Consider the following 27,085-nt stretch of genomic DNA (forward strand, 5'->3'; position numbering starts at 1 on the left):
GGGGTGGGTTTGGGATGCAAATTGGAATTGGGGTGCAGATGGTGATGGGATGAGGATGGGGGTCACTCATGGGTGGGATTGGGGTGGGACTGAGAGAAGAATGGACCAGGGTGGGATGGAAATGGGATTGGGATGGGATGGGATGGGATGGGACGGGACAGGACGGGATGGAATGGGATGGGATGGGATGGGATGGGACGGGACAGGACGGGATGGAATGGGATGGGATGGGATGGGATGGGATGGGATGGGATGGGATGGGATGGGATGGGATGGGGTGGGATGGGATGGGATCAATAGGATGGGATGGGATGGGATGGGACGGGACGGGACGGGATGGGATCAATAGAATGGGATGGGATGGGATGGGATGGGATGGGATGGGATGGGATGGGATGGGATGGGATGGGATCAATAGGATGGGATGGGATGGGATGGGATGGGATGGGATCAATAGGATGTGATCGATGGGATGGGATGGGATGGGATGGGATGGGATGGGATGGGATGGGATGGGATGGGATGGGATGGGATGGGATGGGATGGGATGGGATGGGATGGGATGGGATGGGATGGGATGGGACAGGGCTGGGCCGGTTTTGGACTTGGAGGGGCGCTTTGCCAATGGGCAGCACGGGGCACCCCAGTGCTCCCAATACGAACCTCAGCGCTCCCAGTGCTCCCAGTACGGACCCCAATGCCCCCAGTACCTCCAGCACTGCCAGTGCTCCCAATACCCCCAGCGCCCCCGGTGGTCCCTGCGCTTCCAATACCCCCAGTAACCCCAGTACGGCTCCCAGTGCTCCCAGTACGGCTCCCAGCGCTCCCAGTACGGCTCCCAGCGCTCCCAGTACGGCTCCTAGCGCTCGACGCGCGCCGCCCCCCCCCGCCATGAATGGACCGCCCCCGCCCCCCCGCAGCATCCTCATGGACCGCTCCTCCCCTCGCTCCGCCCCCCTTCCTGTGATTGGCTGCGGCTGCTCTGTGGGCGGGCCCACCTGGCGGACCGATGACCTCAGGCTGCGGCATTTGACGGACAGCGCCGGCGGCCAATGAGCGCGCGGGAGGCGGGGCGGGGCCGGGAGACGCCGCCGCCATTTTGTGAGCAGCGCGCGGCGGACGGGGCAGGTGGGGGCGGGGGGGGCCCGGGGGAGGTTTCGGGACCGGGAACCGGGACCGGGACCGGGGGGGGACACCTGGGCCAGGCTCGGCCACCGCCCCGCTGGGGCGCCCGCAGGCCGCGGGCGATGCGATCCGGGACGGTTTGGGGGGGTCTCGGGCCTGTGGAGGGGAGGGGTTTGGGGGGGGGTCTCAGATCTGAGGGGTCTCAGGCCTGACGGGGTCTGAGGCCTGGGGGGGACAAGAGGGGTCTGGGGGGGTCTCAGGCCTGGGGGGTTTGGGGTTCGGGGCGTGGCGCTGCCCTCTGGGAGGTGCAGAGATTTTGGGGTGTTTGGGGGCTCTGCCCTGCAGGAAAAGGGGTGTCACAGACTTAGGGGGATTTTGGGGTTTCAGGGATTTAAGGTGGTTTTTGGGGTGTCAGAGGTTTAAGGTGCTTTTTTTGGGGGTGTTTGTGGGCACAGTGTCGGAGGGGGACAGCAGAGCTTTGGGGTGTTTATTTTGGGGCGGATTTGAGGTGTTTGAGGGTGCGCCCTGAAGGAGCAGAAGCAAAATTTGGGGGGGATTTGGGGTGTTTAGGGCTGTGCCCTGTGAGAACGGCCTCAGCCCCCGGGGGCTACCATGAGGTTCAGGGTTTTTGAGGAGATTTGGGGTGTTTGGGGTTATGCCCTAAATGAGCAGGGCCAGAGTTCTGGGGTGTTTATTTGAGGAGATTTGGGGTCTTTGGGATTACAGCCCCAGGGACACACTCAGACGTTTGGGGGCTTTATTTGAGGGGTGTTTGGGGGGCCAGCCCTGAGCACAGAGGAGGTTTGGGGTATTTGAAGAGGATTTAAGGGTGTCTGGGGGCACAGCCCCAAGGTTTGGGGTGTTTCAGGGGATTTGGGGGCACAACCCTGGGCACGCACACAGAGATTCAGGGTGTTTATTTGGTGTTTTAGGGGGCACAGCCCTAGAGGTCTGAGGTGTTTGAGGAGGATTCAGGATGTTTGAGGGCACACAGAGAGAGGTTCAGGGTGATTTAGGGGATTTTTGGGCGCAGCCTTGGGCACACGCACAGAGGCTCTGGCTGTTTTTTGGGGGCTTTTGGGGCTGTTTTTGGGCACAGGCTCAGGCACACACACACAGAGGCTCGGGCTGTTTTTTGGGGGTTTTTGAGGCTGTTTTTGGGCACAGACTCGGGCACACACACACAGAGGCTTGGGCTGTTTTTTGGGGGTTTTTGGGGCTGTTTTTGGGCACAGACTCGGGCACACACACAGAGGCTTGGGCTGCTTTTTGGGGGGCACAGCCCTGGGCATACGCACAGAGGCTTGGGCTGTTTTTGGGGGGGGTTTTGGAGTTGTGTGTGGGCACAGCCTCAGGCACACAGAGGGAGGTTCAGGGTGATTCAGGGAATTCACACTCACGGAGGAGGCTCGGGCTGTTCCTCGGGGTGTTTTGGGGCTGTGTGTGGGCTGTTCTTCAGGCTGCTCCTCAGGGCGTTTTGGGGCTGTTCCTCAGTCTGTTCCTTGGGGGGTTTTGGGGCTGTGTGTGGGCTGTTCCTTGGGCTGTTTCTTGGGGGGGTTTCAGGCTGCTCGGGGCTCACAGCGGCGCTGTCCGGCACAGGCGGGTCGCGATGGTGAAGCTGTTCATCGGGAACCTGCCGCGGGAGGCGACGGAGCAGGAGATCCGCTCCCTGTTCGAGCAGTACGGGAAGGTGCTGGAGTGCGACATCATCAAGAACTACGGCTTCGTGCACATCGAGGACAAGACGGCGGCCGAGGACGCCATCCGCAACCTGCACCACCACAAGCTGCACGGCGTCTGCATCAACGTGGAGGCCAGCAAGAACAAGAGCAAGGCCTCCACCAAGCTGCACGTGGGCAACATCAGCCCCGCCTGCACCAACCTAGAGCTGCGCGCCAAGTTCGAGGAGTACGGCCCCGTCATCGAATGTGACATCGTCAAGGACTACGCCTTCGTGCACATGGAGCGGGCCGAGGATGCCGTGGAGGCCATCCGGGGGCTGGACAACACCGAGTTCCAAGGTGAGCCGCGGGGCTGGGTGGTGGGAGGTCTCCGGGGTCCATGGCAGACACTCCCGCTGGCCCCGGCTCCTGGGTCGATCCCGGCTGTGACCACGGCCGGCTCTGCGGGGCCGTGCAGCGCCCTCGGGGCTCTGGGGTTGGTGTCGGTTGGTGCCCACCCCGCCGCAGCTCCCGGGGCCGCCCGCGCGGCGCGGCCGGAGTGAGGGCTCGGGCTCGGGGGCTCTGGGCCGGGGAGGACGGGACTGACCCATCTCTGATTAACCAGCACGGCCGCCCCGCAGGAGGACCCCGACGGCGACGTCCTGTGCCGGGCCGGAGCAGCGGGTGACGCCAGGCTGCCGCCCGCCCTTGTAGCCTTGCCCAGCCTGGTAAGAGGGTGACGGAGGCGCCCGACCCCGCGCCCGGCGTCGCTCGGGCGCTCGACGGGGCCGAGCGGCCGGACTCGAGCCGCGGCGCTGGCGGCGGTGATGGCGAGCGCGTCTCCCGGCCGGGTGCTCAGGGCGGCGTCCGGCGCTTCACCCGCATGGCGGCGGGGCCGGACCGGGCGCTCCCGGTGCTGCCAGGGCTCTACACGTCCCGCCACCCCCATTCCGGGCCTTCCCCAAAAAACAGCGACCCAGCTGGGCCGGCCCAGCTGCACCCAGAGCTATCCCGGCCACGTCCGCGCTTGGCTTTGCCTCGTGCCGCGCTCGGGCCAGGCCCCGTTCGCTCCGGGGCGCTTCCCGGTGTCACATCCCTCTCGCCGCCGCTCCGGCGTTTTCCGGCGCGAAGCTTTGCCGTCACACGGTGCCGGCAGTGCTGGCTCCGACCCCGGGCTGCCGGGGCTTTGCTGGGCTGGCCGGCGTGGCCGTGCTCAGCCGTGACAGCACATCCCGGTCAGCTGCTGTCCAGCGTCCATCTGGTGGCTCATGCTCGGTCGCGCGGCGGCTCCTCCCGCGCCGGTGGCTGCGGAGGGCTGGGGGGGGTGGCAGCCGGTGCCGTCCTGTCCTGCCGGTGCCCCGGCACGGCCGCACTGACCCTGCCTCTCGCGTCTCTCCCCAAGGCAAGCGGATGCGCGTGCAGCTGTCCACCAGCCGGCTGCGGACGGCGCCCGGGATGGGAGACAAGAGCGGCTGCTACCGCTGCGGGAAGGAGGGGCACTGGTCTAAGGAGTGCCCGGTCGATCGCCCGGGGCAAGTGGCGGACTTTGCCGAGGCCTATAACGAGCAGTACGGAGCCGTGCGCACTCCCTACACCGCGGGCTATGGGGAGACCGTGTATTACGATGAGGCCTACGGCGGGATGGCCGACTACTACAAGCGCTACCGCGTCCGCTCCTACGCCACGGCCTCGGCGTACGACGCCTACGCGGAGCAGACCATGGCCCAGTACTCCCAGTACGCCCAGTACTCCCAGGTCCAGTCCTCGGCCATGGCCGCCACCACGGCCATGGCCGGCCGCATCCCCACCACCTTAGACGCGTACGACCGAGCGCTGCTGCCCACCCCGGGCGCGGCGGCCGCCGTCGCCGCCGCCGCCGCCACCGCCGCGGCCGCCGCCGCGTCCTCCACGTATTACACCCGGGACAGGAGCCCCCTGCGCCGCACGGCCGCCGCGGCCAGCACCGTCGGAGAGGCGTACACGTACGAGCGTGGGCAGCTGTCGCCCGTCTCCTCGGTGGCCCGGGCGTCCCTCTACGACATGCAGCGCTTCGGGCGGGACCCGTACGCGGACCGGGCGCGATACTCCGCCTTTTGAGCCGGAGGTGAGCGCGTTGGCGGCTCTCGGCACCGCGGGGGTCCCCGCTGCCGGTGGTCCCGGTTGTGCCAGTTGAGGTTGAGGCGGGTGACGGGTCACGGTCACACGGACAGGCCCCACGGGCGTTAAAGCCCGGCCGTGGCGAGGAGGCGCCGTGGTGAGCGGAGCGGTGCTGGTGTCACTCTCGTGGCTGTAACTCACGTTCCTGCCGGGCCGGGCGCTGTCCCGGCACAGTCCCTGCAGGGTGGGGGGTTCCCGCAGAGCCCCCGGCCCGGGGGCAGCTCCTGCTCGCTCGGGCTCTGCCCAGGTCCCGGTGGGCCCAGGGTCCGAGAGGGCTGGAGCCCCGCCGCTGCTCCACGTCAGGACTCTCTTGCTGCCAGGAAGCCGCAGCTCCCCAGGGCACCGGGGCTCGGCACGGTTCCGGATCGGCCCCGGGGGCACCTGCGCCAACTCCTCTTTTCTCTTACAGGTAAGATTTGTGCGGCTGGACGTCGGGGTCCCGTCGCACGCCGACTCGGCGCCGCGCGTCTCGGGCCGCGCCGGGTGCCACCGCCGCCGCGTGCCGCTCCCGGGCCCGTTCCTTACTGACGCGCGGCTCGTCCTCAGCCCGGGCAGGATTAGCTCAGCCCCTCCCCCAGCTTCCCCCGCCCCCCTGGGCAGGATTTTGCTTTTCCAGGTAGTTTTGGGTCCCCACCCCGGGCTCAGGTGTGAGCGTGCAGCCGCAGCCGTCCCCCAGCGCCAGCTTTGCTTTGCTTCGCCGCCCCCTCGCTCCCCCGGAGCTCTTCCCGAGTCGTCGTTTTGCCTTTTTTTTTTCCTTTATTTTTTAAGAGGGTGGATAATCCAGTGGTAGGTTTTTAGCCCAACGCTGTAGCTGACCGGAGGCCGCCGTGCCGCGCCGGCGGGGGTGGAACCCCCCCGAGTGATTTAGAGTCCCCCGACCCCACTTTCCGGTAAAATAAAACTCAAAATTTTTAACAAACGGCGCTGGCTCCGCCCACGGTTCTTTCTCTGCACTCACGTCCCCTCAGAACACAGCGTGGAACCTTCTGGACTCCCCAGCGCTGCCTGTGCCCTGCCTGGTTCTGCCCACGCAGACCAGAGCCCCTGGGGAGGAGCTGCTGCAAACGGGAACACCCCCAAAATGGTCCTGGGGCCCCCCAAAGGGGCACCCAGGGGTGACAGAGGGGCTTTAACCCCCAGCTCTTCCTCTTCCCATGGGCAGCAGGAGCTGCCACTTAACCTGCCCAGGGCTAATTAGTCTGCAGACTATGTCTTGTTTGTCCCCAGACTGGGACATTATGTCCCCAAAGTGGCTCGTTTGTCCCCAGATTGCTCCTGCCTCTCGGTGTTCATTAATTAAGGCCATTAAGGCCAGGACATGCCTTTGGTGATGCTGCCACTTCTGCCTCGCCAGCGCCGGTCGGTGCCATGGTCACCTGCACGTGCTGCCATCGCCACACCTGGGGACTTGGGGACAGGCCCAGGGGTGTGCGGCCACCCTGGAAAGGAGGGGAGAAGGGTCACGTCCTGCTGCCTGGCTATTAACCACAGTGGTTAATGAGCCTTGGCCATCCCTCCTGTGGCACAGCCAGACTGGGCTGTGACCGGTCCCTGGGGAGAGATGGGAACAGGAAGTGCCTGCAGAAACGGTCATGGTGGTGACAGCGGTACCTGGCATGGCACACACCACCCCTCAAAACCAGCTTTCCTCACCCAAAACAAGTCCCGACACAGGTTGGTGCTGGTGATCCCGTGTGGTGGTGGTGTGACAGGGCCGAGTCTGGCACTTCCTGCTGCCAGCTCTGAACGCTGCTCATCCTCCAAATCCACTCCTCCGTGGTGGGAAAGCAGCTCCAGCATTGGCAGCACCATCAACCCGGGCTGGGTGGTGACAGTGGCACTGGGAGGTGTCCCCAGGGGTGGGAGTGGACCCCCAGGACTGGGAAAGAACCAGGCGGGAGGCGTCGGGAACCGGAGCAGACCCCAGCATTTATTTACAGTCATAAAAAACCCCTGGCACCGTGCCGGGCCTGATGCTGGAAACGGGGAATTCACCCAAAAAATGGGACAACTCGTGGTATAAAAGAGTCTGAGCCGCATGGCTGCAGCCACTGGCGGGTTATGAACCGGCACCGAGCGCCAGCGGGGGATGAACCGTGCGGCCACTGCCAGCCGTAATCGCGGAACCTTCTAAAAAACTCAAACAGCAAAACCAGAAAGAATCGGCTGAAAAAGAACCGTCCGTGCCCGAGTGGGGCCATGGCCAGCTCAGAGGCGGCGCTGGTAGCCCGAGTGGATGCGGGCAGGGGGCAGGTAGTCGCTGTAGCCGCCCGAGTAGCGGGCGTACTCGGAGTGCGCGTCCGGCAGGCGGCGGTAGTCCAGCGGGGACTTGGTGGGTGAGCGGCGGTACGCCAGCGGCGAGTCCGCTAAGCGCCGGTAATCGGCCAGCTCGGACAGACGGCGCTCGGAGCCGTACCTGGGCGAGAGAAGAGAGGGGGATCAGCCGGGGGGGGGGACGGCGCGTGGATCCGCCGCCGCTGGCAGCACCACATCCCGCCTGGGGATGCACCACGATGGGCAAAGCCGGCGCAGGATGGGATCGGACACCGGAAGCCACGGAGGCCCCATGGTGTGCCACCACCTCCCCTCACCCGCACCAAGCCCCTTCCCCTCCCTGGGATCTGCGCGGCGCGAGCGGAGCCATGGCGCCCACCGTGCCGGGCGATAGCGAGCCGCGCCGGCGCCACACGGCGCCGGTCAAGCCGCGAGCGGTGCGCCGGAGCCCGGCGAGCAGCGGGAGGCAGGGGCGGGGGTCGGTGCCCCGCCCGGCACCGTACCTTTTAGCCAGAGAGGACGATTTTTTGTACGGGTCGTCGTAGGCGGCGCTGCGAGGCGGGGAGAGGCGGGTGCGCTCGTAGGGTGGTGCGGCGGCGGCCTGCGCCAGGCCCAGGTAGGAGCCCGCCGGCTGCCCCAGCTGGCTCGGCCCGTCGTAGGCACTGCCTGGCTGGGCTCGGTACGCGGCCGCCAGCGCGGCGGAGGACGGCTGCTGTGCCGGGTAGGAGGCCGCCATGGCGCCGGAGGCCTGCGCCCGGTATGCGGCCGTCAGCGGGGCAGAGGCCTGCGCCTTGTAGGAAGCGGCGGCCACAGCGGCCTGGCTGCCGTAGGATGCAGCCAGCGAGGAGCCCGTCTGCGCGCCGTAGCCGGCCGGGAGCGCGGCGGCTGCGGGCTGGCTGCCGTAGGACGCGGGCAGGCCTGTGGCGGGCTGGGCGCCGTACGAGGCCGAGTGGCCCACGGTGGGCTGGGCGCCGTACGACGTGGACAGCGCGGGCTGGGCACCGTAGGAGGCAGAGTGGCCGGCCACGGGCTGGTAGGCAGTGGCAGCATGACCTGCCACAGCTTGGGCACTGTAAGAGCTGGCGTGCACTGCCACGGCCTGGGCGCTGTAGCCGGCAGACAGCACGGCGCCGGGCTGGGCGCTGTAGGAGCCGGCGTGGCCATCCATGGGCTGGGCGCCGTAGGAGCCTGCGGCCAGCTGGGTGCCGTAGGATGCCACGTGCACAGCCACGGCCTGGGTGCTGTAGGAGCCGGCAGAGCCGGCAGCGGGCTGGGCGCCATAGGCGGCGATGGCGGGCTGGGCGCTGTAGCCGGCCGAGTAGCCCGAGGCGGGCTGGGCACTGTAGGAGGAGGCCAGGGCAGCAGACTGGACGCCATAGGAGCTGAGGGAGTTGGCGGCCGCAGGCTGGGCGCCGTACGAGGCGGCAGCGGCGGGCTGGGTGCCATAGGAGCCGAGGGAGTTGGCGGCAGCGGGCTGAGTGCCCGCGGCGCCCAGGGAGCCGACCGAGGGCTGGGAGCGGTAGGCGCTGCCCAGCGAGGCCGAGGGCTGTGCGCGGTAGGCGGCGGCCTGGCCCGTGGTGGGCTGCGGGCGGTACGCCACGCCCAGGGAGGCTGAGGGCTGGGCTCGGTACGTGGCCCCCAGCGAGGCCGAGGGCTGGGCGCGGTAGGCGGCCGGCTGCGCCGTCATGGGGAGCGTCACCGCCGCGTAGCCGGCGCGGGTGGGCGAGCGCCGCAGCGGGCTGCGGTCCCTGCCAAAGTAGGAGGGGGAGGCGGGCCGGGGCTGCGCATCAAAGGCGTCGTACTTGGCGCCGAAGCGCTGCTGGTAATCGTACAGGGAGGGGGTGGTGGCGTAGCCGGCACCCGTGGCCGAGGGGAAGGCGGCATCGGCCGCCCGGCGCTGCTGGTCAAAGCCCTCGATCTTGGGCTGGAACTTCTCGCGGTACTCGAGGCCGATGCGCTTGGTCTTGTCGACGCCGAGGGCGGGCGGCGGCGCCTGGCCCGTGCCCTTCTTCTGCACGTTGGTGGAGAGCTCCACGTTCACCCGGCGCCCCTTCACCTCCTTCCCATTTAGGTTTTCGATGGCAACTTTAGCATCAGCTTCGTTCTCCATGTGCACAAAGGCATAGTCTGACAAAGCAGCAGAGAGAGCAGTGAGGGGAGAAAACACAACTCGTTACAGGAGCCGGCGCTAACGAGCCGTGCAGCGGCAGCGGGACGGGCGCAGGACGGGCGCTGCTGGCCCCGGGACGGCGCTGCCGGCCCCGCTCGCCGGAGAAAACACGACCACCACCATCGGCTCTGCCCCGCGCTCGTTTGGTCACAGCCCACCCGGCGTCCCCAGCTCACAGCCTCCCCCAGCCCGCCTGGCTCCCTCCGTGTCCCCCCAGGCTCTGCCTCCTGTGCCCCCTCCCAGCCCCTCCCTGGCACATGGGGACCAAGAGCCCGGGCTGGGCTGGCAGTGCCAGCACCGTGGGATGTCCTGGCAGTGAGCGGAGCAAAGCTGAGAGAACCGGCGCCAGCACAGAGAGCGGGACAGGGACAGAGGAAGGGGGGTGAGGAAGAGGAGACAGAAAAAGACAAGGACAGAGAAGGGAACAGGGACTTAAGACAGAGAAGAAGAGGAGGGAGAAGAGGGAAGGAAGGAGGGCCTGAGCACCCCCAGCGAGTGCCCGGCCATGGCGAGGAGCCAGCGCCACATGGCACAACCACGGCTCAGCAGCGCAGAGACATCTGAGGACAGCGAGGAGCAGGAAAGCAGGACCTGGTGGCAGCTCTGGTGGCCACCTGTGGCACTTGGCCCAGCAGGTTTGGGGGCTGGATGCCCCCATGGTGGTCGGGGGGTCACCCCCGTGGCACGACGGGTCCGGGGCCGGCACAGGGCAGGAGGGCAGCGACCCCGTGGTGTTTCCCTGCAGTCGCAGACCAAGACCACCGGAACCAGTGACAGCCCACCCAAAGGTGTGTGCTGTGCTGGGAGCATCACTGGCCAAGTGAACCCATCCCAGACCTCTGAGCATCAGTGCCACATCATCCTCTCCTTTATCCCCCCGGTGCCATCCCACCCCCCTGGCTCCTGTCCCACATCCACATGTCCCACTCTGGAAGCCCAAAGATGGAATGTCCCCTCCATGTCACCCCCAGCCCTGCTGCCACCCCCTGGGGGTGGCCATGGCACCCCCAAACCCGAGGGGACGCAGGGCAAGTTCTGCCAGGCCGTGCTGGTGGCTGCGACCTGGGACAGGAGAGCAGAGGAACAATGTCCCCCTCCTGTGGGCAGGGGCACACGGGCACTGCGGGGACATCACCGGGACTCCAGGGTCGGGTGAGAAGGGATGAGATGACAGCAGGGTCAGGGAGAGGGAAGTGGAGTGACACTTGTCAGTCCATCAGTGTGACACGGGTGGCCCCACCAGGCTGTGCTGGGGGTCCCCAATGTGAAGCCATTGAACCCCTCAGGGGTTTCATGGGGTGTTCTGTGCATGTCCCAGCTCCATGGCTGAGCGTGTCTGTGGAGGACAGGCCATAGCCTGGGGATGATTTGGTCACAGAGGTGGCAGCAGTGGGCAGGGGTCACCCCCCCCCAGGGCTGGGGGTGGTGATGGCACAGAACAAAACTGCCAGGAAGGGGGTTATGGGGGTGTTCAGGAGTGTGGGGAGCCCACCTGGGCCACTTGAGGGAGGATGAGGAGAATGGTTAGAGGAGGGATAACGTGGAGATTGAGGGGGCTGGGGAGCCCACACGGGCTCATATGGTCCCACCTGGGGTTGGGGAGGTGATTGCAAAGCACGAGGCTGGCTGGAGGAGAGTTATCGGGGGAGTTAGGGGGTCAGGGGCACCCACAGGGGCTGGCACAGCCCCACCTGAGCCTGGGGAAGGCGATCGAAGACACGTGGTTGCCAGATGGGGGGGGTTAAGGGGTCTGCACCGCCCACACAGGCCCGCACCGCCCCGGCCTGGGCGGGCGGAGGCGATGGAGGAGGACGTGGCTGGCAATAGGGGGGGTTACGGGAGCAAATTCGGGCTCGCACAGCCCCGTTCGGGACAGGGGGAAGCGGCAGGAATCCCCCCGCTCCACCAGCCCGGGCCGCGCCGGGGTCCGGGCGGGGGCGACGCCGCAGTCGGACGGAACTCGGGTGCCACGGATCACCCGGCGGCGCGGGCCGAGCTGGGCGGCGGGGGCCGCGCGGCCCCGGCGGCGGGTCCGGTACCTTTCACCACGTCGCATTCCACCACGGGGCCGTACTGCTGGAAGAGCGAGCGCAGCTCCCCGCTCGTGCACGCGGCCGACACATTCCCCACGAAGATCTTGCAGGTGTTGGTGGGGCGCGGCCGGGAAGGCTCCACCACGATGCGGCGGCCGTGCAGCTGGTGCCCGTTGAGCTGCGAGATGGCGCGCGCGGCCGCCGCCTCGTCCCGCAGGTGCACGAAAGCGAACTGTTTCATGAGGGCGACGCCCAGCACCGGCCCCGCGGCGCCTGCGAAAAGCTCGCTCAACTCCTCCGCCGTCGCCTCCTCGGGGACGTTGCCCACGAAGAGTTTGATGCCAGGACGCATCGCGGCGGGGATCACTGGGGGGAGCGCGGCGGGGACAGAACCGGCAGCGGCGGCGGCGGCTTCAAAATGGCGGCGGTTCCTGAGGGCGGCGGGGGCGGTGCCGCGCGCAGCGCGCCTGCGTGCCGTGCGCACCGCCCTCCCTCAGCGCGCCTGCGTGCCGTGCGCACCGCCCTCCCTCAGCGCGCCTGCGTGCCGTGCGCAACGCGCGTGTGAGCCCCGCCCTCTCTTTTCCCGCCGCGTTAGCCCCGCCCATTTATGCTTTAAGCCACGCCCTCGTCAGCATGGCCACGCCTCCTTAAAGGAGCCGCAGCGGCTGCAGAGCGAGAGGCTCCCAACTCTTTATTCGGTCCCGGGGGGCTCCTAGAGGTTGGAGCTGGGGGTCTCCATGGCGGGGGTCTGCAGGGGAGCCCCACGGCTGCGGTCGCGCTCCTCCCAGAGGGTGACACCGTCGCAGGTACAGACGCGTTTGGGGTTCTGGAAGAGTCCGGCCGCGCGCGCCACCACGCCACAGGCCAGCCTGGGGACACGGGAGCGTCAGGAGGGGTGACCCCGCAAAGACCCCTCCCCAAAATATCCCCCCCAGGTGCTCACCCCGGGCCCGAGTTGCCGGTGACACGGGACAGCGGGTGGGACCCCCGGCCCAGATCATCCTCGCCCTCGGCCACCACCACGGAGCGGCCGATGATGTCCCACACCTGGGGAGGGGGATTTGGGGGGTCAGAACCCCACAGACACCCCCCAAATATAGGGACAAACCCTCCCCGGTGATGGGGCACAGCCTGGATCCCCCCCAGACCCCAATTCCCACCTTCAGCTTCGAGTCCTCGATTCGGAACCGCGCCTGGCCCTCGGCGTCCGCCCAGATGTTCCCCAGGTCCCCGGCGTGCTGCGGGGGCAGGGGGGGGTCAGGAGACCCCCAAAATTTACAGAGAACCCCCCAACCCCACAGAGACCCCCCCAAATCCCCTCACTGCACCACAAAAGCCTCCAAAAATCCCGCAGAGACCCCCCCTCAAACCTCTCATTGCCACCCCAAACCCCTCCAAGACTACCCCAAATCCTCCACAGACCCCCCCAAATCTCCTCATTGTCCCCTCAAACTCCTCCAAGATCCCCCCAAATCCTCCAGAATCCTCCCCAAATCCCCCCCACCCCCAGCTCACTCTGTGCTGGTCCTGGGGTCCCCCGTGGCTCTCCCCGTCCGGGTTGAAGTGGCCCCCACAGCTGATTTTGGGGGAGGGGATGGGATATGGGGTGAAATTGGAGGTCCCCACCCCCTGTACCCCCCCACCAGCCCCCTCCCACCCCTCTCACCTGTTACAGGGGTCCGAGAGGTCCCCGAATTCGTGGATGTGGAGCCCGTGGGGGCCGGGGGGGAGCCCGGACACGGCTCCGTCCACGAGGCAGCAGCTGGGGGAGAGCTGCAGGAACCGGAGCAGCCCCCGGACCCCCCCGGGACCCCCCAGCGCCGCCACTGCCGCCGCCCCGGGGGGAGCTGGGGGGAGGACACGGCAGGATCAGGCACCCCCAAAACCCCCCAGTACAAAAATTACATCAGGGAGATCAAAATGTCCCCCCAAAAGTGACTCTAAACCCCAGCCAGGGACAGCAAAACCCCTCCAGGAGCAGCCAAACCCCCCTGGATACCCCAAAACCCCACTGTGACCCCCCCAAAACCTCCACAGGACCACCCAAACCCAATGTGATCCCCCCAACTCCCCCGGGACCCCCCAAATCCTCCCCAAGACCATCCCAGGATGCCCTCAAACCCCTCTGTGACCCCCCAAAACCCCATTATAACCCCCCTAAACCCCCCTGTGAGCCCCCTAACCCCCCCTGCAAACCACCAAACCCTTCCAGGACCCCCCAAAACCCCTCTGTGACCCCACAAACCCTTCCAGGACCCCCCAAAACCCCTCTGTGACCCCCCAAACCCTTCCAGGACCCCCCCAAAACCCCTCTGTGACCCCCCAAACCCTTCCAGGACCCCCCAAAACCCCTCTGTGACCCCCCCCAAACCCTTCCAGGACCCCCCAAAACCCCTCTGTGACCCCCCCAAACCCTTCCAGGACCCCCCAAAACCCCTCTCACCCTCAGGGGAGTCCCCCCAAACCCCCCAAATCCCTGACTGTGGTGGGTCACAGCAGCACCCAAACCCCCCCGGGACACCCCAAACCCCCTGAGGACCCCCCCAAAAGCCCCACTGACCCTCGGAGGAGCCCCCCATGCCCTTGAGCACGGCCCTGCGCCCCGAACTCTCCAGCAGCTCTCGCACGCGCTCGGCCGCCGTCGTGGTCTCCACCAGCACCGACTGCTCCTGGAGCCGCAGCTCCAGCAGCTTCACCTCTGGGGGGGCACAAACAGGCTCTTGGGGGTCCCCCAAAACCTTGGGGGGAGTCTGGGGGTCCGGGGGAGGGTCGGGGGTCTCACCCGGGGCCGCCTCCAGCGCTGCCCGCACAGCATCGGCGCAGCTCTGGCAGCTCATCTGCACGTCGAACTCCAGCTGGGGGGGGAAAAAAGGGGGGGTTTGAACCCCAAAATTGTGGGGGGAAGGGGGAAAAGGAGAGGGGAAGTGTCAGCACCTCAAAAATGGGGGGTGAAAGGGGAGGTGGAGCCGCAAAAGTGGAGGGAAAAGGAGCCCTGAACCTGCAGGGGGCTGCCCGGGAAGGGCTCTGAGTGCTGTGGATGGGATTGTGCGCCCCCCAAAAGTTGTTCCTGAGGCTCTGAACCCCCAAACCCGTCCTGCCAGGGGGTCCTGCACCCCTAAAAGTGCTTCTCATGGGGTCCTGAACCCCCAAACCTCCCCGGGAGGGGTCCTATACCTCCAAAACTGCCACGGGTGAGGCTCTGAACCCCCAAATTCCACCGGCGAGGGGGTCCTGCACCCCCTAAACCGCTCCTGAACCCCCAAACCCCCCTGGCCAGGGCTCCTGCACCCCAAAATCGCCGCGGGAGGGATTTGGCACTCCCAGATCTCCCCAAACCGGAGCGTTTCACCCCCAAACCGCCCGTCCTCCGTTCCCCCCGCTCTCGAGCCGCTCCTTCCCCCCTTCCCCCAGCCCCCGAGCCCCTCCGCCCCTCCGGTCCCGACCCCCCGGCCCGTCCTGGGGGTCCCGACCCGGCAGCTGCTCCCGCCGGCCTCCGGTGACGCCATGGCCGCGGACTCCGGACCCGCTCTGGTGTCGCTGCGGCGCCACGGACCCGTTCTGGTGCCGGACCGGATACGCCCGTACAGGGGGAAGGGTTTGGAGGTTGCACCACTTCCGGCGTTCTGTCTCCATGGCAACGGCGCGGCGTCCGGAATGGGCCCGGCGGAGATTTTGGGAGGTTTTGATGGGTTTGGGGGGGATTTTGGGGTTCCCGAAGGGTTTTGGTGGCTTACGGGGGTTCTGGGAAGGTGACAGTGGGAATGGCGGCGTCTTGTGGGGTGCAGGGGGGTTTTGGGGGGCCCCCGGGTGGGAAATTTGGGGTTTTCTGTGGGGGAATGGGGATGCAGGGGTCAGGAGGCTCATCCCATCCACGGGGACACAGCAAGGACCCCCAAAATCCCCATGGGGAGTCCCCAAAATAACCAGGACACCCTCCCCCAAAACTTTGTGGGGCAATAGTTGTAAAAAAAATCGTTTATTTGCCCCAAAATGAGCACAGACACAGTTAAAGGATGAAAATTTGGGAAAATGGGTGGAAATAGGACACCCCCAAAATGATGGACCCACCTGCCGGGTGTTAGAGCCCCTCCAGAGGCTCAGAGCCCCCCAAAACCAGACATCAGCCCCTCCCAAGGATCCAGAGCTCCCCAAAATCAGGGGTCAGGACCCCTTAAGGACCCAGACCCCCCCAAAGCACTCAGAGCCCCCCCGAAATCAGGGGTTAGGACCCCCCCAAATCAGGATTCAGGACCCCACAGAAGTCTCAGCACCTCCCAAGTCAGGGGGCAGGACCCCCCCAAGGACCTAGAGTCCCCCAAATCAGGGCTCAGCACCCCCAAAGTGCTCAGAGCCCCCCAGAATCAGGGGTCAGGACCCCAAACCCCCCCAGCCCCTCAGCCCAGCCCCTCCCTGACCTGCTGCACCACCCTGGCCCTCACGGCCCGCCCCTCTCGAGCCCCCGGCCCGGGGGGCGGCGGCGGCTGCGGGGGGGGCTCGGGGTGCCCGGGGGCGGGCGGGAGCCCCTCGGGGGGCTCCAGGGGGACGCGGCGGCGCAGGGCGATGTTGTGCAGGATGCAGCAGGCCAGGAAGATCTGGCAGACCTTGGGGGGGCTGTACTGGAGCCCCCCGCCCGCCAGGCAGCGGAAGCGGCGGCGCAGCAGCCCCAGCGTGCGGCGCAGCGGGGCCAGCGTGCGCGAGTGCAGCGCGTTGTAGCGCAGCTCGGCCGCGCCCCGCGGGCCCGCGATGGGCGTCAGCAGCCACGGCTTCAGCGGGTACGAGCCGTCACCTGCGGGGGGACACACCTGAGTGACACCTGGGGTGGTGGGGATACACCTGAGTGACACCTGGGGTGATGGGGATACACCTGAGTGACACCTGGTGTGATGGGGATACACCTCAGTGACACTTGGAGTGGTGGGGATACACCTGAGTGACACCTGGTGTGATGGGGATACACCTCAGTGACACTTGGAGTGGTGGGGACACACCTGAGTGACACCTGGTGTGATGGGGATACACCTCAGTGACACTTGGAGTGATGGGGACACACCCGAGTGACACCTGGTGTGATGGGGATACACCTGAGTGACACTTGGAGTGGTGGGGACACACCTGAGTGACACCTGGAGTGATGGGGATACACCTGGGGTGGTGGGGACACACCTGAGTGACATGTGGAGGTGTGGGGACACACCTGAGTGACACGTGGAGGTGTGGGGACACACCTGAGTGACACCTGGGGTGGTGGGGACACACCTGAGTGACACCTGGGGTGGTTGGGATACACCTGAGTGACACCTGGGGCAGGAGGGGTACACCTAAAACCAACCCCAGGGCACCAGGGACACACCTGAGCCACACCCAGGCTACCAGGGTCACCCCTAGAGCACCAGGGGCCCTCCCCCACTTCCACCGCCCCATTTCCCACCCCAGACCCCCTCCCCCATTTCCCACTGCCCCATTTCCCACCCCAAACCCCCTCACCCAGCAGCCAGACCCCCTCCCACAGCCCCCATTCCCCAATTTCCCACCCAAACCCCCTCCCCCAGCCCCATTTCCCACACCAAACCCCTTTCCCCAGCCCATAGCCCCCTATTTCCCCCCAATACCCCCCTCACCCAGCAGCTAGACCCCCTCCCCCATTTCCCACCGCCCCATTTCCCCCCCAATACCCCCCTCACCCAGCAGCTAGACCCCCTCCCCCATTTTCCACCGCCCCATTTCCCACCCCAAACCCCCTCTCCCAGCCCCATTTGCCACCCCAAACCCCCTCCCCCAGCCCCATTTTCCCCCCCAAACCCCCTCACCCAGCATCCAGACCCCCTCCCCCATCTCCCACCGCCCCATTTCCCACCCCAAACCCCCTCCCCCAGCCCCATTTCCCCCCCAATACCCCCCTCCCCCAGCATCCAGACCCCCTCCCCCATTTCCCATCCCCTATTTCCCACCCAATACTCCCCCTCACCCAGCATCCAGACCCCCTCCCCCATTTCCCACCCCAAACCCCCTCCCCCAGCCCCATTTCCCCCCCAAACCCCCTCACCCAGCAGCCAGACCCCCTCCCCCATCTCCCACCGCCCCATTTCCCACCCCAAACCCCCTCCCCCAGCCCCATTTCCCCCCCCCCAAACCCCCTCACCCAGCAGCCAGACCCCCTCCCCCATTTCTCACCCAAACCCCCTCCCCCAGCCCCATTTCCCCCCCAAACCCCCTCACCCAGCAGCCAGACCCCCTCGGGCCTGCTCCCCTCCATCAGCCGCGCCAGGGCCGAGTTCTCCAGCACGGTGGCGTTGGCGCACGACCCGGGGAACTTGGCCACCACGTTGGTGATGTGCCCGCGGCGGTCGCACACCACCTGCATGTTGATGGAGTGGAAGTTGGCGGCGTTGCGGAACAAGGGCTCGTTGTCGGCCGGAGCCCTCAGCGCCACGTGCATGGCGCCCACCAGGCCCAGCACCCCGGGCAGCGCCGGAGGGTCCCCGGGGGGCTCGGGCGGCGGCGGGAAGGCGATGTACCGGGCCGCCCGCCGCTGCAAGGCCGCCAGGAACTGCGCCAGGCAGTTGGACATGGCCGACTGGCTGATGCCCGTGCTGAGGCGCGACGCCGTCTGGAAGGAGCCCGAGGCCAGGAAGGCCAAGGCCGAGGTGACCTTGACGGCCACGGGCAGAGCGTGGCTGCGGCCCGTGAGGCTCTGCAGGTCGGCACCGAGCTCCCGGCACAGCGCCGCGATGGCCGCCCGGTCCAGGCGGCAGCGCCGCAGTGCCTGCTCGTCGCTCAGCTCCAGGAAGGAGCAGCGCACCCGGTAAATGCGCTGCGCCGGGTACGGGCGGCGACGGCGGCGGCCGCGGCGGGGGAGCGGGGATGGGGGAGCAGGGATCCGGGATGGTGGGGTGGGTGCGGGGTGCCGGTCGTGAGCGCGACACTGATCGCGGGCCCGTTCGTGGGGCTCATCGCGGTCCCGGTGGTGCTCCCGGTCCCTGTCACAGTCCTGATCCCGCTCCCGGTCCTGCTCCCGGTCCCTGTCACAGTCCTGCTCCCGGTCCCAGTCCTGTTCCTCGTCGCTGTCCCGGTTCTGTGCCCGGTGCCGGTGCCGCTCCCGGAGCCGCCGCAGCAGCAGCACCGCGTGGGACATGGCGGGGGCGGGGCTAATGCTGGAGGGGCGGGGCCAGACCGGGCCGATCCCGGTGGCCGCTACACCCCGGTGAGAGCAGGCTGCCGCTGTTTCTGACCGGCTCGATGCCGCACCGGTGCCGGTGCCGGTGCCGATCGATCCCGATGGGAGCGGTTGGTCCCGGTCTGTCCCAGTCGGTCCCGGTGCAGGTGGGGGCAGTTGGTCGCTGTCCTTGTACCGGTGGATCCCGATGCCGAGAGCGGCGGTCTGTCCGTCTCCCGGTGCCGGTCGCGGTTGCCCGGCTCGGTCCCAGTTCCCCAGCTCGGTCCCAGTTCCCCGGCTCGGTCCCGGTTCCTGTCGGTCCCGGTTTCCCTGGCTCGGTCCCGTTTCCACCGGCACGGACCCTCCTGTGTCCGCCAGGCCGCGCCCCTCCACCGCGCTCTGATTGGTCGTCACTGCCGTGACGTGCACTGAAAGCCCCGCCTCTCTCCTCACTTCCGGCGCGCCGCCGCTCCCATTGGCAGCCGTGAGGGCGGGAGCGCTTTGTGCCAGACGCTGTACGGACCGCCGCTGGGCGGAGCTTCGCACCGTTTCGACGAATCGCGTCGCACCGTTCCGCCGCTCTCGGCCAATCAGCGCGCGCGGCGGGCGTGGCCCCACGTGAGGCGGCCACCGCCATTTTGTTGCCGTCATCGAGCACCGGGTGAGGGGGGGGCGCGGTGAGACTCGGGGGGCCCCGGGGCGGGCCCGGGAGGGACCGGGGATGGGCGGGGAGGGACCGGGGCTCTGCTGCCTGTTGGGGGGGGGTTTGCACGGGGTCCCGCGGCCTCGGGAAGGCGCCTAGGAGGGGGCTCAGACCCGGGACGGGAGCGGGATGAGGTCTGGGGGAGACCCCGGTGTCCCTCCATGGGCTGGGGGTTCACGAAGCACAACCGGGGTTGAGACTCCGCTCGGAACCCTGAAGGTCTCCCGGCTCATTGTGAGGAGCCCGGGCCTGGGGGAGTCTCTCCTGAGGGGGTCTCTGCTTCAGGGTGCCCTGAGGGGGCCCTTTGTCTCTGGGGGTGAGGGGGGTCCCATCGGGAATCAGCCGGAGGAGGATCTATGAACAGTGGAGGGAACCTTCCCCATCCCCTTCTCCCTCCCCGGAGCGGCTCCCACCCCTCATCGGGACCGGGGCTTGTGCGGGGAGGGTCTCACCGAGCCCCCCCTTCCCTGGCACCCCTCAGGCGGGTCGCGATGGTGAAGCTGTTCATCGGGAACCTGCCGCGGGAGGCGACGGAGCAGGAGATCCGCTCCCTGTTCGAGCAGTACGGGAAGGTGCTGGAGTGCGACATCATCAAGAACTACGGCTTCGTGCACATCGAGGACAAGACGGCGGCCGAGGACGCCATCCGCAACCTGCACCACCACAAGCTGCACGGCGTCTGCATCAACGTGGAGGCCAGCAAGAACAAGAGCAAGGCCTCCACCAAGCTGCACGTGGGCAACATCAGCCCCGCCTGCACCAACCTAGAGCTGCGCGCCAAGTTTGAGGAGTACGGCCCCGTCATCGAATGTGACATCGTCAAGGACTACGCCTTCGTGCACATGGAGCGGGCCGAGGATGCCGTGGAGGCCATCCGGGGGCTGGACAACACCGAGTTCCAAGGTGAGCCGCGGGGCTGGGGGCACGGGGAGGTTCTGATCTGGGAGGATTTTGGCTGATTTTTGGTGTTACCCACCCTGCTCTGGGGTTGGTGCTGCGTTCGGGGCCTCTTCTCATCCTGGAGCGTTGGAATTTGGCTCTGGGGATGGTGCCAGGTGCTGTCCCTGTGCCCTCCTCTGGTGTCAGGGCTGGGGGCACCGTGCTGGCTCCATGTCGGGGCAGAGTGGCTCCTCAGCGCTGGAGTTTGTAGGAATTGTGGGGGATTTATCCCAGCCTGGTTGGTCAGGGTGAGTTCCGCCTCTGGGGCCGTCTCATGGGACTGGTGGTGTCCCGGTGCTGCTGGAATTTGGGGGAAAACGGGGCTGGGAGCCAGCGCCACGTCCCATTGGCTCCCGTTGTCCCCAAGTCCTGCCTGGACCCACAGGGACCCCCTTTGTCTGCAGGGGCTGGTGCCCACCCCAGTGGCTCCTGTCACCCCCCACCCTCAGCGGTGCCAGGGGCGGCTTTCAGGGGTCCCATGGTGCCATGGTTTGCTCTCGGGGGTCTCCATGGCTGCTGCCACCTCTCGGGGGTCCCACAGTGCTGGTGCCGTTTCTGGGGGTCCCATGGACCACCAGCCCCAACCCAGCATTGCCACCACGGTCTCAGATGTTCTGATCCTTGACATCATTTAAACTTGGTGCAATAATTAAATAACTGAATAACAAATCAATGGCTGGAGTTTGTGCCTCTGACAGGGACCCCAAACAAAGCAGCTCCTGGGCTTTCATCTCCTCGGTCTGTGCGCAGGAAGGTCTGGGGATTGTCACCTCCTCCGTGTCCCCAAATGTCCCTCACCTGGCTGGGCCACAGGTGGCTCCTAGGAGTCCCCAAGGGTTGGTGGCACTTCTGGGGGACCCCATGGTGCGAGGCTGGCACTGGGGGGGATTCGGGGGATTGCCAGTGGTGCCAGGGTGTCACTGAGGGGACCCACACAGATTGCCAATGCCAGGGATGGCCCTTGGGGACCCCACAGTGCCAGAGCAGGGGGCAGCTCTGGGGGTCTCTGTGCCTGGGGCTGGTGTGGAGTGCGGCTCTGGGGGATCCCACGGCCTTGTGCCAGTGCTGGGATCAATTCTGGGGGATCCTATGGCCTGATGTTGGAGTGACTCCAGGGGATCCCGTGGCCCAATGCCTGTGGCACTGGGGGATCCCATGGCCCAGTGTCACTGTCGGGGTTGCTCGGGGGAATCCCACAGCCCAACGCCTGAGGCTCCGGGCCGGGCCGGGCGCGGTGCCCGGGGGTGACGCCGGGTCTCCCTCTCCCCAAGGCAAGCGGATGCGCGTGCAGCTGTCCACCAGCCGGCTGCGGACGGCGCCCGGGATGGGAGACAAGAGCGGCTGCTACCGCTGCGGGAAGGAGGGGCACTGGTCTAAGGAGTGCCCGGTCGATCGCCCGGGGCAAGTGGCGGACTTTGCCGAGGCCTATAACGAGCAGTACGGAGCCGTGCGCACTCCCTACACCGCGGGCTATGGGGAGACCGTGTATTACGATGAGGCCTACGGCGGGATGGCCGACTACTACAAGCGCTACCGCGTCCGCTCCTACGCCACGGCCTCGGCGTACGACGCCTACGCGGAGCAGACCATGGCCCAGTACTCCCAGTACGCCCAGTACTCCCAGGTCCAGTCCTCGGCCATGGCCGCCACCACGGCCATGGCCGGCCGCATCCCCACCACCTTAGACGCGTACGACCGAGCGCTGCTGCCCACCCCGGGCGCGGCGGCCGCCGTCGCCGCCGCCGCCGCCACCGCCGCGGCCGCCGCCGCGTCCTCCACGTATTACACCCGGGACAGGAGCCCCCTGCGCCGCACGGCCGCCGCGGCCAGCACCGTCGGAGAGGCGTACACGTACGAGCGTGGGCAGCTGTCGCCCGTCTCCTCGGTGGCCCGGGCGTCCCTCTACGACCTGCAGCGCTTCGAGCGGGATCCCTACGGGGAGCGGGCGCGGTACTCCGCCTTTTGAGGTGAGCGCCGGGGGCTCGGCCCTGCCGGGCGAATCCATGCCACCGGTGCCCGGTAACGGCCTTTCCCACCCCCCCCAGGATCACCGCGGACCCCCCGGGACTCGCCGCCGCTGCCATGGCTCCGCAGCCCCCGGATGTCGCCGCCGCGCCAGGTCAGACGTGCCCCGGGTCACCGCCGCCGCCGCCGCGTCCCCTCCCCATCACCGGGATTCCCCGTCCCCACCGGAGCCGCCAGAGCCGCCGCGTCCCAGCGCCCGCGTGTCCCTGTGGCCGGGTGTCCCCGAGTGTCCCCGGGTGTCCCCGAGTGTCCCCCCTTGTCCCCTCACCTCTCTGCTCTCTTCCAGGTGCGGCGGCCTCGGATGGAGCCGTGTCCCCCCCGCCTGAGCCCCCCCTTTTTGTACGGAGCTTCCCCAGGGTCCCCTCCGCCCGGGCGGGGACACCCCCGGCCTCACCTGCCCCTTTTCCAGCAAAATAAACATTTTCACCGATTTCTGTCACCGAATTTCCGTGCCTGAGCCCTGCCGGGAGCGGGGGGCGGGGTCTAAGGTGGGCGGGGCCCGCTCTGGCCAATCAGAGCGCAGCGCCAGTGGGCGTTTTAAAAATCCCGCGCGAAATATGCAAATTAGATCAGTTCGCCAGGGGGCGGAGTGAATGCAAATCGAGAGCGCGAGCGGCCAATCAGGTTGCCGAAAGGAAGAGGCGGGGTCTATGGCGGGAGAGAGGCGTGGCTATGCAAATTTACACCGCAAGGGGGACCCGACCCCATTTCAGTCACGGACCGTGGGAGTTATTATGGCGCCCGGAACTTATTTCACAAATTCGCGTCGCTGTTTCTGCCCGGACTTGTACGTGTGTTGACGTCACTTCCGGCGCGACGCCGTCTCCGCAGCGACCATGGCGCTGAACGGCGGTGAGGCTCTGGCGGGACCTCCCCCGTCCCCGTGGCGCGGATCCCCCCCCCGGGACCCTCCCTCACCACCGGGAGCCACCCCGGAACCCCCACCCGCCACCGGGACCGCCCCGAGCCCTGAGGATCCTCCCTGTGACGCCCCTCCGCCACCACCGGGACCTTCCCGGGACCCCCCCCCTCCCGCCATCCCGGGGCCGCTCCGTGACCCCTCCTGACCCCTTCCCGCCCCTCTGAGTGCCCTCCAGCTCATCCCTCCCCACGGATCCCCCCGGTAACGGAGATCCCGCCGGTAACCGAGACCCCCCCCCCCCCCCCCCGGTAACCGTGATCCGCCCCCGGTTCCCCCGCCAGGCACGGACGAGGTCGAAGCACGGCGGGAGCGGCTGGACCGGGCGAGCCGGGCCATGGGGGCTCTGCTGCTCCGGGGCTACCGAATGTTGGGGAGCTCCTGCCCGGTGTGCGGGGTGAGCGGGGGGGGGGGGAAGGGGGGAACACCGGGACCCCCCCGGGAATTGGGGGGTACCGGAGGGGGATGGGAGAGGGGTCCCGGTCCCCCGTGACCCCCCCGTGCCCCCCTAGACGGTTCTGCTGCAGGACAAGGAGCAGCGGCTGCTGTGCGTGAGCTGCCAGGACCCCGAGGGGGGGCACGGTACGGGTCGGGAAATTGGGGGAAAACCGGGAAATTTGGGGATTTTGGGGATAGAAATTGGGGATTTGGGGGGAGATTTGGGGATTGTGGAGGGTGGGGAATGGGGGATTTGGGGGGGAGGGGAATTGGGGAATTTGGGGGGCAGAAATTGGGGATTTTTGGGGCAGGAATTGGGGATTTTGGGGAGGAATTGGGGATTTTGGGGCAGGAATTGGGGATTTTGGGGCAGGAATTGGGGATTTTGGGGAGGAATTGGGGATTTTGGGGCAGGAATTGGGGATTTTCAGGGGAGGGGAATTGGAGATTTTTAGGGGGATTTTGGGGCTGTGAAATTGAAGATTTTGGGGGTGGGAATTGGGGATTTAGAGGGGAGGAACTGGGGATTTTTGGGGGGAAGGAATTGGAGATTTTGGGGGCGGGAATTGGTGATTTTGGGGGCTGGAATTGGTGATTTTGGGTGGAGAGGAATTGGAGATTTTTAGTGGGAGGATTAAAGATTTTTAGGGGAATTTTGGGGGGGTGGGAAATTGGGGATTTTGGGGAGAGATTTTGGGTGGGGGATTGGGGATTTTGGGTGGGGGATTGGGGATTTTGGGGGCAGATTTTGGGTGGGGAATTGGGGATTTTGGGGGGAGATTTTGGGTGGGGAATTGGGGATTTTGGGGGGAGATATTGGGTGGGGAATTGGGGATTTTGGGGGAAGATTTTGGGGTGGGGAATTGGGGATTTTGGGTGGGGATTTGGGGATTTTGGGGGGAGATTTTGGGTGGGGAATTGGGGATTTTGGGTGGGGATTTTGGGTGGGGAATTGGGGATTTTGGGTGGAGAATTGGGGATTTTGGGGGAAGATTTTGGGTGGGGAATTGGGGATTTTGGGGGAAGATTTCGGGTGGGGAATTGGGGATTTTGGGCGGGGAGTTGGGGATTTTGGGTGGGGAATTGGGGATTTTGGGGTGCTCGTGGGTAATTCTGGGGGGGCCGGGCTGGGAATGGAGGATGGGGTGTCGGAATTTGAGGGAGGGGCTGGAAATTTTTGGGATTGGGGGGTGGGGAGGGCAAACCCCCAAACTTTTTACCCCCCCTCACCCCCTCCCTCCCCTCCCCCAGCTCCCCCCGCCCCTCCCCGCCCCGAGCACTGCGAGGGCGCGGCCGCGGCGTTCCGGGGATCCCCCCCCGCGGCTCCGGGGCCGCCCGGTGCCGCTTCCGGTACGGATGCCGGTAGCGATGGCGGTACCGGGGCCGCGGTGGCGGCGGCGCGGGCGGCGCTGCTGCAGAAGCTGCTCTGGGCCGCGCGGGGAGCTGCCCCGCAGCTGCTCCGTGGAGGGCAGCGCCCGCCTCTGCCGCCTGGTGCGGGACTGCGCGCTCGCCCTGCGGGGGCTGCGCGACCTGGAGCCCCCCGGGAGCCACCCCGGACCCCCCCCGGGGCACCCCGACAGCCCGGGGGTGCTCTGAGAGCCCCGGGAGCCACCCCGGACCCCCCCCGGGACACTCTGAGACCCCCGGGAGCCACCCCAAGACCCCCCTCTCGGGGTGCCCTGGGAGCCCCGGGACACTCTGAGACCCCCTGAGACCCCCGGGAGCCACCCCGGACCCCCCACCCGGGACACCCCGACAGCCTGGGGATGCTCTGAGAGCCCCGGGAGTCACACCCGACCCCCCCCGGGACACTCTGAGACCCCCTGAGACCCCCGGGAGTCACCCCGGACCCCCCCCGGGACACTCTGAGACCCCCGGGAGCCACCCTGGACCCCTCCCAGGGCACCCCGAGAGCCCCAGGACACTCTGAGACCCCCTGAGACCCCCGGGAGTCACCCCGGACCTCCCCCGGGACACCCCGACAGCCCGGGGACACTCTGAGACCCCCGGACCCCCTCCCCCGAGACTCCCCGAGAGCCCCAGGACACTCTGAGACCCCCCAGCAGCCCCCCAGGACGCTCTGAGACCCCCGAGACCCTCCCCGGGGCACCCCGACAGCCCCGGGACACTCTGAGACCCCCTGAGACCCCCGGGATGCTCTGAGACCCCCCCCGGGATCCACCCTGGGCCCCCCCCGGCACACCCTGAGACCCCCGGGACCCCCCCCCGGGAATCCCTGAGCTCCCCCCGGGAGCCACCTCGGACCCCTCCCCCCCCCAGGACACCCCGAGACCCCGGGAGCCCCCCCGGGACCCCCCCCGGGCCCCCCGGGGCACGGCCTGGGATGGAACAGCCAGGTTTGGTGTGAAATCGGTTTTAAAAGTGATCGATGTAAAATAAATTTGATATAAAAAAGGGGTTTGATATCAAATAATTGGATATAAAAGGGATTTGGGATCAAAGGGTTTGGTGTAAAAGGGATTTTATAGACAAAAATTGGTATAAAAGGGATTTTATATTTGGTATAAAACGAATTTGGGATGAAGGGTTTGGTATAGAATAAATTTTATATAAAAGGAAGGGATTTTATATAAAAGGATTTGGATATAGAATAAATTTGGGATCAAAGGGTTTGGTATGAAAGGGGTTTTAGAGAAAAAAAATTGGTATAAAAGGGATTTTATAGAAAATAATTCGGTATAAAAGGGGTTTGATATAAAATAAATGTGATGTAAATAAATTCGGTGTGAAGGGATTTGCTGTAAAAGGATCTGATAGAAATAAATTGGGATTGAAAGGGTTTGATAGGAAATTGATATAAAATAAATTCGGTATTAAAGGGATTTGATATAAAGTAAATTTGATATAAAATAAATTTGTTTTAAAAGGAGTTGATATAAAATAAACTCGATGTAAAAGGGATTTGATATAAAATAAATTTGATATAAAATAAGTTGAATGTAAAGGATTTGATATAAAATAAATTGCGTTTAAAGAGGATTTTATAGAAAATAAATTGTGTATAAAAAGGATTTGATATAAAATAAATTTGGTTTAAAGAGGATTTGATAAAAAATAAATTGGATATAAAATAAATTGGGTATAAAAAAGATTTGATATAAAATAAATTGGGTTTAAAGAGGATTTGATACAAAATAAATTGGATATAAAATAAATTGGATATAAAAGGATTTGATATAAAATAAATTGGGTATAAAATGGATTTGATATAAAATAAATTGGATATAAAATAAATTGGATATAAAAGGATTTGATATAAAATAAATTGGGTATAAAATGGATTTGATATAAAATAAATTGGATATAAAATAAATTTGGTATAAAGAGGATTTGATATAAAATAAATTTGATATAAAATAAATTTGGTATAAAAAGGATTTGATATAAAATAAATTGGGTATAAAAAGGATTTGATATAAATTGGATATAAAAAAGATTTGATATTAAATAAGTTGAATGTAAAGGAT

General features: G+C 65.3%; 6 protein-coding genes across 12 annotated transcripts; 3 read left to right on the forward strand and 3 right to left on the reverse strand.

Annotated features, from left to right (window-relative positions):
* The first annotated feature begins 1,035 nt into the window (after window positions 1-1,035).
* On the forward strand, window positions 1,036-19,896 carry LOC132341098 (RNA-binding protein 4B). 5 transcript variants are annotated; one of them, XM_059872388.1, is made up of 4 exons: window positions 1,036-1,128; window positions 2,725-3,146; window positions 4,189-4,890; window positions 5,353-5,862. In XM_059872388.1, the coding sequence occupies exons 2-3, from the start codon at window positions 2,735-2,737 to the stop codon at window positions 4,881-4,883; spliced, it is 1,107 nt and encodes a 368-aa protein (XP_059728371.1). In that variant the 5' UTR covers window positions 1,036-1,128; window positions 2,725-2,734; the 3' UTR covers window positions 4,884-4,890; window positions 5,353-5,862. The 5 variants fall into 5 exon arrangements, with proteins under 5 accessions (XP_059728371.1, XP_059728373.1, XP_059728374.1 ...); XM_059872390.1 differs by lacking the exon at window positions 5,353-5,862 and adding an exon at window positions 3,412-3,514 and having other exon boundaries at window positions 4,189-4,328; XM_059872391.1 differs by lacking the exon at window positions 5,353-5,862 and adding an exon at window positions 3,428-3,514 and having other exon boundaries at window positions 4,189-4,328.
* RBM14 (RNA binding motif protein 14) lies at window positions 6,853-11,881 on the reverse strand. 2 transcript variants are annotated; one of them, XM_059872384.1, is made up of 3 exons: window positions 11,427-11,881; window positions 7,721-9,344; window positions 6,853-7,359 (listed from the first exon to the last, which is right to left on the reverse strand). In XM_059872384.1, the coding sequence occupies exons 1-3, from the start codon at window positions 11,770-11,772 to the stop codon at window positions 7,152-7,154; spliced, it is 2,178 nt and encodes a 725-aa protein (XP_059728367.1). In that variant the 5' UTR covers window positions 11,773-11,881; the 3' UTR covers window positions 6,853-7,151. The 2 variants fall into 2 exon arrangements, with proteins under 2 accessions (XP_059728367.1, XP_059728368.1); XM_059872385.1 differs by lacking the exon at window positions 7,721-9,344 and having other exon boundaries at window positions 7,165-7,359; window positions 11,427-11,876.
* Window positions 12,095-14,999, reverse strand: CCS (copper chaperone for superoxide dismutase). The gene is made up of 8 exons (XM_059872394.1): window positions 14,891-14,999; window positions 14,203-14,275; window positions 13,981-14,118; window positions 13,087-13,267; window positions 12,936-12,996; window positions 12,581-12,658; window positions 12,364-12,467; window positions 12,095-12,289 (listed from the first exon to the last, which is right to left on the reverse strand). The coding sequence occupies exons 1-8, from the start codon at window positions 14,924-14,926 to the stop codon at window positions 12,133-12,135; spliced, it is 828 nt and encodes a 275-aa protein (XP_059728377.1). The 5' UTR covers window positions 14,927-14,999; the 3' UTR covers window positions 12,095-12,132.
* Window positions 15,815-19,239, reverse strand: LOC132341097 (uncharacterized). The gene is made up of 2 exons (XM_059872387.1): window positions 17,637-19,239; window positions 15,815-16,206 (listed from the first exon to the last, which is right to left on the reverse strand). Exons 1-2 carry the CDS (start codon window positions 19,222-19,224, stop codon window positions 15,815-15,817), a joined length of 1,980 nt encoding a protein of 659 aa, XP_059728370.1. The 5' UTR covers window positions 19,225-19,239.
* On the forward strand, window positions 19,768-22,684 carry LOC132341099 (RNA-binding protein 4B-like). Of its 2 annotated transcripts, XR_009490093.1 has the most exons (4): window positions 19,768-20,179; window positions 21,487-22,182; window positions 22,261-22,334; window positions 22,527-22,684. XR_009490093.1 is itself a non-coding variant. In XM_059872393.1 (3 exons), exons 1-2 carry the CDS (start codon window positions 19,768-19,770, stop codon window positions 22,179-22,181), a joined length of 1,107 nt encoding a protein of 368 aa, XP_059728376.1. In that variant the 3' UTR covers window position 22,182; window positions 22,261-22,684. The 2 variants fall into 2 exon arrangements, 1 of the variants encoding a protein (XP_059728376.1); XM_059872393.1 differs by having other exon boundaries at window positions 22,261-22,684.
* Window positions 22,685-22,931: 247 nt separating this feature from the next.
* ZNRD2 (zinc ribbon domain containing 2) lies at window positions 22,932-25,868 on the forward strand. The gene is given in 5 exon segments (XM_059872395.1): window positions 22,932-23,092; window positions 23,444-23,556; window positions 23,672-23,741; window positions 24,849-25,036; window positions 25,038-25,868. Coding segments are annotated over 5 exon segments (543 nt in total). The 5' UTR covers window positions 22,932-23,076; the 3' UTR covers window positions 25,194-25,868.
* Window positions 25,869-27,085: the final 1,217 nt, after the last annotated feature.

This window comes from Haemorhous mexicanus, chromosome 35, assembly GCF_027477595.1.
Source record: "Haemorhous mexicanus isolate bHaeMex1 chromosome 35, bHaeMex1.pri, whole genome shotgun sequence".
Taxonomy (NCBI): domain Eukaryota; kingdom Metazoa; phylum Chordata; class Aves; order Passeriformes; family Fringillidae; genus Haemorhous; species Haemorhous mexicanus.

Excerpts from the sequence above, each read along its gene's own strand:
- RBM14 (XM_059872384.1), bottom strand. The coding sequence starts at position 11,772 with ATGCGTCCTGGCATCAAACTCTTCGTGGGCAACGTCCCCGAGGAGGCG. Across the intron at positions 9,345-11,426 it reads GGAATGCGACGTGGTGAAAG|ACTATGCCTTTGTGCACATG; the intron begins GTACCGGACCCG and ends CTGCTTTGTCAG. Across the intron at positions 7,360-7,720 it reads TCGTCCTCTCTGGCTAAAAG|GTACGGCTCCGAGCGCCGTC; the intron begins GTACGGTGCCGG and ends TCTCTCGCCCAG.
- LOC132341098 (XM_059872388.1), top strand. The coding sequence starts at position 2,735 with ATGGTGAAGCTGTTCATCGGGAACCTGCCGCGGGAGGCGACGGAGCAG. Across the intron at positions 3,147-4,188 it reads GGACAACACCGAGTTCCAAG|GCAAGCGGATGCGCGTGCAG; the intron begins GTGAGCCGCGGG and ends TCTCTCCCCAAG.
- LOC132341097 (XM_059872387.1), bottom strand. The coding sequence starts at position 19,224 with ATGACGGCAACAAAATGGCGGTGGCCGCCTCACGTGGGGCCACGCCCG. Across the intron at positions 16,207-17,636 it reads CGAGGGGGTCTGGCTGCTGG|GTGACGGCTCGTACCCGCTG; the intron begins GTGAGGGGGTTT and ends GTCCCCCCGCAG.
- CCS (XM_059872394.1), bottom strand. The coding sequence starts at position 14,926 with ATGGCGTCACCGGAGGCCGGCGGGAGCAGCTGCCGG. Across the intron at positions 14,276-14,890 it reads CCGGCGGGAGCAGCTGCCGG|CTGGAGTTCGACGTGCAGAT; the intron begins GTCGGGACCCCC and ends TTCCCCCCCCAG. Across the intron at positions 12,468-12,580 it reads TCGAGGACTCGAAGCTGAAG|GTGTGGGACATCATCGGCCG; the intron begins GTGGGAATTGGG and ends CCCCCTCCCCAG.
- LOC132341099 (XM_059872393.1), top strand. The coding sequence starts at position 19,768 with ATGGTGAAGCTGTTCATCGGGAACCTGCCGCGGGAGGCGACGGAGCAG. Across the intron at positions 20,180-21,486 it reads GGACAACACCGAGTTCCAAG|GCAAGCGGATGCGCGTGCAG; the intron begins GTGAGCCGCGGG and ends CCTCTCCCCAAG.